The 10,066-nt window shown below is 40.2% G+C and overlaps 3 protein-coding genes across 4 annotated transcripts in view; 1 reads left to right on the forward strand and 2 right to left on the reverse strand.

The window, feature by feature from the left end:
• Window positions 1–467: 467 nt before the first annotated feature.
• On the reverse strand, window positions 468–4,512 carry LOC111443140 (probable protein phosphatase 2C 27). Its single transcript, XM_023080806.1, has 4 exons — window positions 3,459–4,512; window positions 2,716–2,907; window positions 1,869–2,074; window positions 468–1,356 (listed from the first exon to the last, which is right to left on the reverse strand). The coding sequence occupies exons 1-4, from the start codon at window positions 3,660–3,662 to the stop codon at window positions 798–800; spliced, it is 1,161 nt and encodes a 386-aa protein (XP_022936574.1). The 5' UTR covers window positions 3,663–4,512; the 3' UTR covers window positions 468–797.
• A 611-nt stretch (window positions 4,513–5,123) lies between these two features.
• On the forward strand, window positions 5,124–9,731 carry LOC111442775 (glutamate receptor 3.3-like). Its single transcript, XM_023080292.1, has 8 exons — window positions 5,124–5,416; window positions 5,566–5,629; window positions 5,830–6,380; window positions 6,498–7,840; window positions 7,915–8,192; window positions 8,276–8,307; window positions 8,399–8,805; window positions 8,901–9,731. The coding sequence occupies exons 3-8, from the start codon at window positions 6,116–6,118 to the stop codon at window positions 9,327–9,329; spliced, it is 2,754 nt and encodes a 917-aa protein (XP_022936060.1). The 5' UTR covers window positions 5,124–5,416; window positions 5,566–5,629; window positions 5,830–6,115; the 3' UTR covers window positions 9,330–9,731.
• The window catches only part of LOC111442776 (glyceraldehyde-3-phosphate dehydrogenase B, chloroplastic), a 3,301-nt gene continuing 2,945 nt past the window's right edge, over window positions 9,711–10,066 (reverse strand). For both annotated transcript variants that reach the window (XM_023080294.1, XM_023080293.1), the window contains exon 9: window positions 9,711–10,009. In XM_023080294.1, the coding sequence (XP_022936062.1) occupies window positions 9,874–10,009 (136 nt within the window). In that variant the 3' untranslated portion in view covers window positions 9,711–9,873. The remainder of the gene's footprint in view (window positions 10,010–10,066) is intronic.

Consider the following 10,066-nt stretch of genomic DNA (forward strand, 5'->3'; position numbering starts at 1 on the left):
TCTTTCTTTTTTTTTTTTTTTTTTTTTTTTTTTTTTTCCCCTCTGGTTCGTTGTCTTGTCTGGTGTGGTAATGCACACACATCGCCCACATTTGATATTTCATATGCCTGGTCTGTGCTCAAGTCAGTTGTTGCGCGCGATGTTCCTAAAAGAGAATTTCTATTTTTGCAACACTAAAGTGGAGATGAAAATGTTTGTTATTATTAGCAGTAAATTTGCATTGTTATTATGGTTTTATTGTTATTCATTGTCGAATCAGCAATATAAGATTATTGTGCACATGTACCTTTCTAGATGGTCCCTAATTGCTCTTGCCTCTTAGGGTAAAAAAGTTATGATATATCAGCTTGCTTGTACATTAAATAGCAGTTTTTTTTTTTAAGCCCAGGAAATTTAAAGACACTTGAAGCAAGGAACAAAAGTAGGTCTTACAAAGATAGTCAAAAGAAGATTCTGGTTGCACCCAATTGATGCCTCCGAAAATTCTCAATTCTCACCAGCTTCATAGGAACGCAGAGATAAGAAAACAAATGAATATTAGGGTTACCAACTGTTACAACATTGATCTGTACACTCATAGAGTTCGAAAACACATTACAACGAAAAGGAACAACAGAAAAACAAAGGGGAAAAAAAAAAGAATCTGATATGACTCTTTATTTTCGTCGTTAAAGCATATGAGCATCCAATGCCAAATAGATAAGGGGCATAGGCAGCTCTGGTGGAGAAACCGTAGCCCAGTCTGCTAAACCAATGTTATATATACACCAACTCTCACATCTCTTTCCCTTTTAAAATCATGAATTGCAGTCCAGTACACCTTTCAACAAATTCAGCCCTTCTAATGATATGCTTCTCCTTACTCGAGTTGGAGGTATTTCTATCCGAGGGGGCGGATCAGTGGAAAAACAGACCACAATAACAGTTAAATTATCGCACGTATTGCGCTTTAGCGCCTCCCTTACCAGCTCTCTTGAACATCTTTCTGGATCGTTGTGTAGCATTAGCTCTTTTCTTGCCATTGTAATAGCATACTGACTGCTCATAACATCCCAAAGCCCATCGCACCCCATTATTAGAAATTCATCTTCCTCCGTCAGATTCAATTCCTGCAGCTCTGGCTCTGCACTCAGTGGGCAAGCAGAACCCTTGGCACCTTTCATGTGCCAATCTCCTATAGCACGCGCAACAGATAACTGGCCATTGAGATAGCCATCATATATCACCCCACCAAGCTTCTCAATTCTGAGTTTTTCAGATGCACAGTTGGGCTTGTGATCCTTCGACACCTCAATAGCCTTGCCCCTCCTACCCAGAACAGCACGACAATCCCCAGCATTCGCAATAATCATTGTTCTGTAGTGAAGAAAATTAGAAGTCAGAAATGATTGGACAATGATTCTGAATACAACATACTGAAAATGTAAATTAACATTGACACATTTCTCAGGATAACTGGTCAGATAAGCATTCAGTGTATGAAGAACGAATGTTAGACCAAGAAACTTGCACTACATTTGATTGATTCACTGACAAAATGAAGTGGGCTAATCCAAACAAGTGGCTACGCATATCAATGCTCCTGCTTGCTAATATTAATCTAGCATGCGAACTAACGCTTGTTACAAGTTGTAGACATACGATTTTTCAACAATTATGGATGTAGAGACGTGGGGCACTTAATCATCATATTCATAACCTCACGGGCTCAGAGAAATCCTGAGAAATAACCCTTTAAATACTTTTCCACTAGTTTGTAGACTCAACAACACATAATTTATGTAATTTATTGCTAGAATTCTGAATCCCAAGAAAACTTTCTGATAAACTTTGTACACACGACTCCAAAAATAATTTGAGATCTGTACCTTCCAAAAATGAAAGCAGTTAGGGCAGTAGTGCCAGAGGAGATATCCAGAGAACTAGCATCAGCAAAAGCATAATCAGCTTTCAAAAAAGCACTCTTAATTGCCTTCTCTACACTAATTGGAAAACAGGAGTCCTCCACAATGAATCTGAGGATGTTCTTTCTAACAAAAGCAGCGGCATCTGTACCCCCATGGCCATCAAATACCTGCAACACAATAATTCCACCAAATACAACGTTAAAGAGAATATCCAAGAGAATCACTTTCTGATACAGAGAAGCTAATTAACGAAGTGGCCAATAACCCTGTACACATTAGATTTATGAGAATACTGCCAGAAATGCAAAGGGAAGAAGAAACTGGAAAGGATTTTATGGAAACCGAGAGAAAAATGAAAAATATGGTGGTGACTAAGACAAATGTCGCATTACAAAACCAGGAAAATGTGGTGATTATTGGTAACTAAATGTCACTTGTGATAGAGAGACTATTATTCTGGTGCATTGAGCACGTGATGTAGAAAAAATCAATTTGCCAACTCAGGCCAACCGCAGCAAACAGAACCACAATTATGTGTGCCTGCGCCTATCTGTCCTGTGGAACCAATGCAAACCTTGATTCAGCCACTGTGTTTTAACAATATCATCTTCTAAAGAGGGTGAGTTTACTACTACTAACAGAATTATTGGAAGCCAACATTTAAATCTTTCTAAAAGAATCACATGGATGGAATGTAAGAGGCAGTTGAATGATTAGTATCACCACCGGTCGGCCCTTATAGGAGATTACTCCTACAATGTTACAGTGTACAGGTCAAAATGTTATCAAGGTGAAAAGTGATACTCACACCATAGAACGCTCCAGGAGAAGTGAAATCTGCACAAGCATGGATATGTTCAACAAGATCATCTATGCATATGTGTTCGTCTTCCATGTACTGCTTAGGTCCTTTTTCTGAACAGCTACCCGATCTCAAGACAGGTAAGAATCCTGTTTTCCCATCAGGCGACTTATTCCCAAGAGTTTCTGCATCCAAGCTCTGGAGAGTTTATGGGCACATAATTAGATGCTTCATAGCTTTCCCAAAATTAACAACAAAAATAAATGAATAAAAAGTTATAATTACACTAGAAACTAAAAATAGATACAAGACCAGTAGAAGTACTGATCACAATAGAAGAAGAACTACCAAGAACAGATATTTCTGAAAAAACAAGCTAGGACACCCCAACCTCTGCCCTCCTATAATTGCAACTAGACGCAGGTAATAGACCAATAAAGTGCTAGAATAGAGGTCTGATGGGAACACAAAAAGTCTTTCAGACTTTAAGCTGTCCTGAAAGCAATATGTCAATGATGCATGTTTTGAATAACAGTCATGCTACTAGTATTAAGAGGAAAAGGAAGCAACCAGAACTTAATGCCCCTAACGTCATTGAGGCAGACTTATATATACACTATACTATATCTCAACGGACAACCATCAAACCATCCCATGAAATTGGAAGGACGTTATACAAGATAATATTAAAAAAGCAGTAATCTGCATCTCCAAAAAATCTAAAATGTAAAAAAAATGATTTTACTCACCAAGTCAGCTTGACCAAGGAGCTTTATGGAGCTCACACTATGCCGCATTACTGAGAGGTGTCGGGGAGGCTTCCCACTGGTCATCTGTTTCAAACTATTAAAGCTATCAGAACTTTCGTCATCTGTGGCTGATACATTGTCCTTATTGTATCCGCCGCCTTCCAGTAGGGTGAAGGGAGGTGAAAAATCTAAACCCGTGGCCATATTTCTGCCAAAGACATAAATTTATCTATGAAGTCCGATTTTGACCCTTATCCCAGAAGAACTACAAACAGCGCCCTTGTGAAGAATCAATTCCTAGATATCAAATTTCCAAATTTAAAGCTCGGAAAATAGCCTCTGCTGACCAATCAAAAGTATTCAATAATTGCAAGTTCTAGCGGTGTCGGCCAGGGTATGGGGCAGAGATAAACCAATAAGTCGAAGAAAATCACTCCACCTCAACTTCAACAAATTAATAGAAAGTCGCAGACTCCAATCCAAATCTTCAATACACGATAACTGGAAATCAGCAACACAAAGATACCCAGATCAAACTGCAAATCGAACTACGAAATACGGAGAAGAAACCCAGTAAACAAGCGCAAAATTTGCCGACCTTCACTTGCGTCTGATGGGAAATATCGGATCTACTAAGCCAATTATTAAAATGGTGTGGAATAAGTAAAACCCGGGAAAATTGCTCGACGAAATCACAATCCTCCAAAAGCTGTCGAATAAAGTAAAGTGGAAAACTGGCTTTATATGTATTACTTAAATCGACAGAAGCTTTATGAAGCCACAAAGCAAACCAAGCCGAATAACTTATCAAAACGCCCCAGAAGTCTCATAGAGATGCGAGGAAAAAGGAAACGAAATAGATAAATTTCCAGAAGAATCCGTTAGAAAAGTAGAGATTTCTCACGAGGAGGAGCGTGATTGAGAAGCTTTGAGTATTGTGTTGGTGGTCGGAAAATAGAAGAGAACCGAAACCCTAAAGAGGAGAAAATGTGAGGAAGACGAGCAGAATCTCTGAGGAGGCTTTTGGAGCGAAGAAAATGAATGTGAAAGGGAGAAAAAAGAGGGAACTAACTTGTATGTATTTGGTTGGCGACCGGCGATTCCAGGTTATCCGGTGGATCTCGTAGCTGTCAGTTGGGTGCGCGAACAACGACACGTGATCAGTTATTATTGGTTGGTTTTGTGGGTGACCCATGACCTTGGGTGAAATTTGTGGATCGGTGCCGCCAGACCACCCAGCCGTTGGATCTCTTAGCTAGCAAACGGACGGTCCAGCGCTATCCCGCTGTCTTGTCCTTTAGGGGTCTAAAGGGGTTCCGTGGGTCCGTTGACGGCCACCAAAGACCCTAGATCCTCGACTCTACACGTGGCACTCTCCCATTGGAGGCAACTAGATGTTGCGGCTAAGATAGAAAGTGATTCCCCTCCGCTTTTCGGCGATCCCGTTTCGCCTCATCCCGAGGTGGGCTGGGCTCTTCGAAAGCCCAGTCTTTAAATGGAAGCCCAGGCCCAAATTAGTTGCTAACATAATATATAATTTCTTTTAAATGCAATAATATTGTTAATGACTTTTAAGGATGAGTGGGAGAAAAACGCCATCTTAAATCCATTTTAAACCGAGGGATTAATCGATCTTACAATGATTAGGCAATATAAACGCATCTTAATCACTTTTGCAAAATAGTTGAGAAAATACCATAACAGAAAGTGGGACATTTTTGGAAAATTAATCCTCGTCGACGGGCAGGGGCGGAGTCTCAGCCGCCCCCAAGGGCGGAAGGGCTCACCTGTGGAGTACCGAACGAGCGACAGTAGATGGTGTCACTGTTGCTGCACAAAGATTGGGCGTCGAAGAAAAGAACACTCATGACTTTTGCTTCATCTACGATATGAACGAAGGAATTTCTTACTTTTTGTTGTCGAAATTTTCACGTGGTTTGGCTGGCCAGCTTCATCAAGTAATGTCAAATTTTTTTTGCTTCTCTCTCCCTCGATACCAGCAGTTGATTTGGCATCTAGCATATACTTTGTTTCCCAATCATTCCAATTTCTTATTGGCGCAGCCTCCAATCAGGCTTCCGTTTCCTTATCTTCATTCATTTTTCAGTGAATCTACTGTTCGATGAAGTTGTATTGGAGCAGCAGAATTTTCTTCATTACTTGATTTTCCGGTTAGTTGATAGTTTGCTAGGCGACTTTGCTACTGATTATCTGATTACTTCTTTCTTAATTTTGAGGATATTTGTGTTTTAATACCAATCAAGCTGCTTCTGGGAGTTTAGGCATTTGTAGAATAATACTTACCTTCAGGGATCAGTTAAGTTTGAAACTGTTTCCGTGGCCTTGATATTGGGTGATTTTCTTTTTCCAGTATGGAGAGGGCAAGGAATCAGATCCTTGGTCTGCTTACATGGAGAACTTCGTTGTGAATGTTTAATATTTAAGCTTATCTTGGTTCTGTGTGCAATTGATTCACCACGAGATAATAAAAAACTCGTCCTGTTTAACACCGTTTCCCGGCGGGCGGCGGAAGAAAGGAAGAAACAGAAGGTTTTACTGGTTCTATTGGTGTGCTCATGACTTTCAACTGGATCGAAGTTTCTTTATTTGCATAAACTGGACGTAGATAAAATCCACTGTTTTGGCAAGAATCGTAAATGAGTTTCTTTTTGCTTCTTTCTTTGCTATCTCTTTGTTGTGGTAGTTTTTCTCTCGAATTTGGTAAGAACAGTTCGTCAAGACCTTCGGTTGTGAACATTGGGGCTATTTTCTCTTTTGACTCCACCATTGGAAAAGTTGCTAAAATTGCCATTGAAGAAGCTGTTAAAGATGTGAATGCGGATCCCGGAATTCTTCCCGGAACCAAGCTTTGGTTACAAATGCAAAATTCCAACTGTAGTGGGTTTCTGGGCATGGTCGAAGGTGATCCCTTGTTCTGTTTAATTTTGTTCTTCTCTTTTCTTTCCCCCACCTAATTGCGTTAACTTTCTGACGTTTTCTTGTAATCATAGCCTAGAACTAACGATGAATTTGTTGTAGTTTTGCAACTTATGGAGAATAAAACCGTAGCCATCATAGGCCCTCAGTCTTCTGTGGTTGCTCACATTTCATCCCAAGTTGCAACTGAGTTCCAAGTTCCTCTGGTCTCATTTTCAGCTACAGATCCTACTCTCTCTGCCCTTCAGTTTCCATTCTTCGTGAGGGCTGCGCAGAGTGATTTATTTCAAATGGCTGCAGTTGCTGAGATTGTTGATTATTATGGTTGGAAAGAGGTGATTGCTATATATGTGGATGATGATTATGGGTGGAACGGTATTGCAACATTGGGTGATAAACTTGCTGAGAAGCGTTGTAAAATCACATATAAGGTGGGTATTAGTCCAGAATCAGTGGTGACTCGAGCCCAAGTTTTGGATCAACTTGTTAAGGTTGCACTAATGGAATCAAGAGTTATGGTTCTCCATGTGAACCCCAAATTAGGCGCCTTAGTCTTTTCAGTGGCTAAATTCCTTCAAATGATGGGGAATGGATATGTATGGATAACAACTGATTGGCTTTCATCTCTACTAGATAGTGTTGTTCCTCTCCCTCTTGAGACCGTAGAGTCGATGCAAGGAGTTCTTTCTCTACGCCAGCACACAGCGGATTCAGATCAAAAGAAAGCTTTTCTTTCAAGGTGGAATAAGTTCACCGGTGGCTCTTTAGGTCTGAATGCATATGGTCTGTATGCTTATGACTCTGTTTGGGTGGTTGCTCATGCCATCCACAAATTTCTTAATCAAGGTGGGATCATCGCACATTCTGATGATTCCAGACTGCATTTAAATGAAAGCGGTAATCTTCATCTTGAAGCTATGACTATCTTTGATGGCGGAAAACGCCTGCTGGATAACATATTGGAGAGTGACTTTGTTGGTTTGAGCGGTGCCATTAAATTTGATTCTGACAGATCTCTTCCTCATCCTGCATATGATATTATTAATGTTATTGGGACTGGATCAAGAAGAGTGGGTTACTGGTCCAACTATTCTGGTCTATCAGTTGATTCTCCTGAGACACTCTATTCCAAACCACCTAATCGTTCAAGCGCAAATCAGAAGCTGTACGAGGTTATATGGCCAGGAAATACAATAGGTAAGCCTCGAGGATGGGTATTCCCAAACAATGGGAAGCTATTAAACATTGGAGTGCCACTTCGGGTCAGCTACAAGGAGTTTGTATCACAAATCAAAAGGACTGAAAATTTCCAAGGTTTCTGCATTGATGTGTTTACAGCTGCTGTAAGCTTATTACCCTACGCTGTCCCGCACCGATTCATAGCCTTTGGCGATGGCCATCATAATCCAAATTACACAGATCTTGTGTATGGGATCACAACTGGCGTGAGTACTAAATCACATCTAAATTTTGAATCTTTTAAATTGCTTCAATTAGTTAATTCTTGTCTGTGTATCAGAAATTTGATGCTGTTGTTGGGGACATTGCCATTGTCACGAGCCGTACAAGGCTTGTGGATTTTACTCTGCCATATACTGCTTCTGGACTAGTTGTGGTGGCTCCATTCCAAAAACTGAACACTGGTGCTTGGGCTTTCCTGCATCCATTTTCTCCAGCCATGTGGATGGTCACCGCTAGTTTCTTCCTTTTTATCGGAATTGTTATCTGGATTCTGGAGCATAGGACGAATGATGAATTCAGAGGTCCACCTAAAAAACAATGTATTACAATTCTATGGTGAGGTCCTTTGTCTGAGGTCCTTTGTGTGGTATCTCATTAAAATTTTCTGCTGATCGATTGATTGCTTGTGAACTTTGCAGGTTTAGCTTCTCAACTCTATTTTTTGCCCACAGTAAGTTGCTAAAAGATGGTTTGTTTTCATTGATTATGGTCACTTTAATGTTATCATCTGTAATTTAATTCATTCTGTACGTATTTTGCAGAGGAGAACACAATTAGCACTCTTGGCCGCCTAGTGCTGATCATATGGTTCTTTGTGGTTTTGATAATAAATTCTAGCTACACTGCCAGTTTAACATCCATTCTCACAGTGCAGCAGCTATATTCTCCAATCACAGGAATCGAAACCTTGACGAAAGGTGGCGAACCGATAGGCTTTCAAGTTGGATCGTTTGCTGAACGTTATCTGAGTGAGGAGCTGAACATATCTAAATCCAGGCTTTTTGCTCTTGGATCACCGGAAGAATATGCCAAGGCACTTGAGCTTGGCCCTGACAAGGGGGGTGTTGCTGCTATAGTTGACGAACGTCCATATGTAGAAAGTTTCCTGTCGAGACAGTGCACATTCAGAGTTGTTGGTCAAGAGTTTACAAAAAGTGGCTGGGGTTTCGTGAGTTCTAATTCTTTCTAGAACTTATCATTCTTATTAAATGTGGGATGCATTATTTAGCAACTCTTCTCCTGTTGCTCCTTTTGGTATTTCAGGCATTCCCCAGAGATTCTCCCTTGGCTGTAGACATGTCGACGGCCATTTTGCAGCTCTCGGAGAATGGCGATCTTCAACGGATTCATGATAAATGGCTAATGAAAAGCGCCTGCAGCATGGACAGTGCAGAGCTAGAATCAGACCGGCTTCAACTTAAGAGCTTCTGGGGCCTGTTTCTAATATGTGGGATAGTCTGTTTCATTTCTCTTGCCATATACTGCTTTCAGATTATTCGTCAGCTATACCGTTCTGATGAGAAAGGATCTGATCTGTCCATCAGTAGTGGATCACATTCTAATCGTCTTCGACGAATTATATCATTGATGGATGAGAAAAAAGAACCTTCTAAAAGAGAAAGCAAACGAAGGAAAGTTGAGAAATTATCTGAAAATGATAGGCATGATGATCAGTTGGAGATCAATCCCTGAGAAGGTGGCAAGACAGAACTTGAAGCAACCACCCAGGTTCATTGTCCGCTCTCTTCATCAATCATTTTAAGGCCTTTCCACACATAAATTACATTCTAAATCCAGTAAGGGAGATGTATAACTGAGCTATCTGTCTCTATAGGTTTAGAAAAATATCTATTTCTAATTTTTTTTTCTTTTGTTCTACTTCCTTTTGGGCGAAGGCTGGAGTAAACACAAGAACTAAAAGCAGTAGCTGAAGTAAAATTTTAGCATTTTGCATTCTGCCGATTCTAGAGAGAAATCGGAGCAAAATATCTAAATTTATAGAACAAAATGGACTACAAGATGTGTGTGGACTAAGTTGCAAAGCAAAAATGAGGAAGAAAGGTGTAATAAAGGTGATGGAACCATGTTGTAGTATTTCGTTCATTGCTGTCCCTTTTCAAAGGTCATTAGCTTTAGAATATTGCCTTCAAATGTTATATACGAATTCAAAACCAGCATTGTACATTCATGCACAAGAACAATATAGACTCAAAACAGCCAGCAAGAGACATGATGCCTAAGCTTCAAAAACTTTGCACTCTTTGTCAGCTGGGTTAGTCTGGCAGTAATCCTCCAATGGGTCTCCACTTTTTCCCGATCCCGCTCCCGGCCATTTGCTTGCCACCAAATGAGCCAAGTCGACGACTCTTTGGCTGGAGACACAAAAAAAAAAAAAAAAAAAAAAAAAAAAAAAAAAAAAAAAAAAAAAA

This window comes from Cucurbita moschata, unplaced genomic scaffold (genome assembly GCF_002738365.1).
Source record: "Cucurbita moschata cultivar Rifu unplaced genomic scaffold, Cmos_1.0 Cmo_Scf00005, whole genome shotgun sequence".
NCBI lineage: Eukaryota > Viridiplantae > Streptophyta > Magnoliopsida > Cucurbitales > Cucurbitaceae > Cucurbita > Cucurbita moschata.

Bases quoted from the DNA above. Each gene is read 5' to 3' on its own strand.
- LOC111443140 (XM_023080806.1), bottom strand. From the start codon at position 3,662: ATGGCCACGGGTTTAGATTTTTCACCTCCCTTCACCCTACTGGAAGGC. The intron at 2,908-3,458 runs GTGAGTAAAATC...TAAACTCTCCAG, and splicing joins TCCTTGGTCAAGCTGACTTG to AGCTTGGATGCAGAAACTCT. The intron at 1,357-1,868 runs GTACAGATCTCA...TCTTCACTACAG, and splicing joins ACTGCTTTCATTTTTGGAAG to AACAATGATTATTGCGAATG.
- LOC111442775 (XM_023080292.1), top strand. From the start codon at position 6,116: ATGAGTTTCTTTTTGCTTCTTTCTTTGCTATCTCTTTGTTGTGGTAGT. The intron at 8,308-8,398 runs GTAAGTTGCTAA...CGTATTTTGCAG, and splicing joins AACTCTATTTTTTGCCCACA to AGGAGAACACAATTAGCACT. The intron at 8,806-8,900 runs GTGAGTTCTAAT...TTGGTATTTCAG, and splicing joins CAAAAAGTGGCTGGGGTTTC to GCATTCCCCAGAGATTCTCC.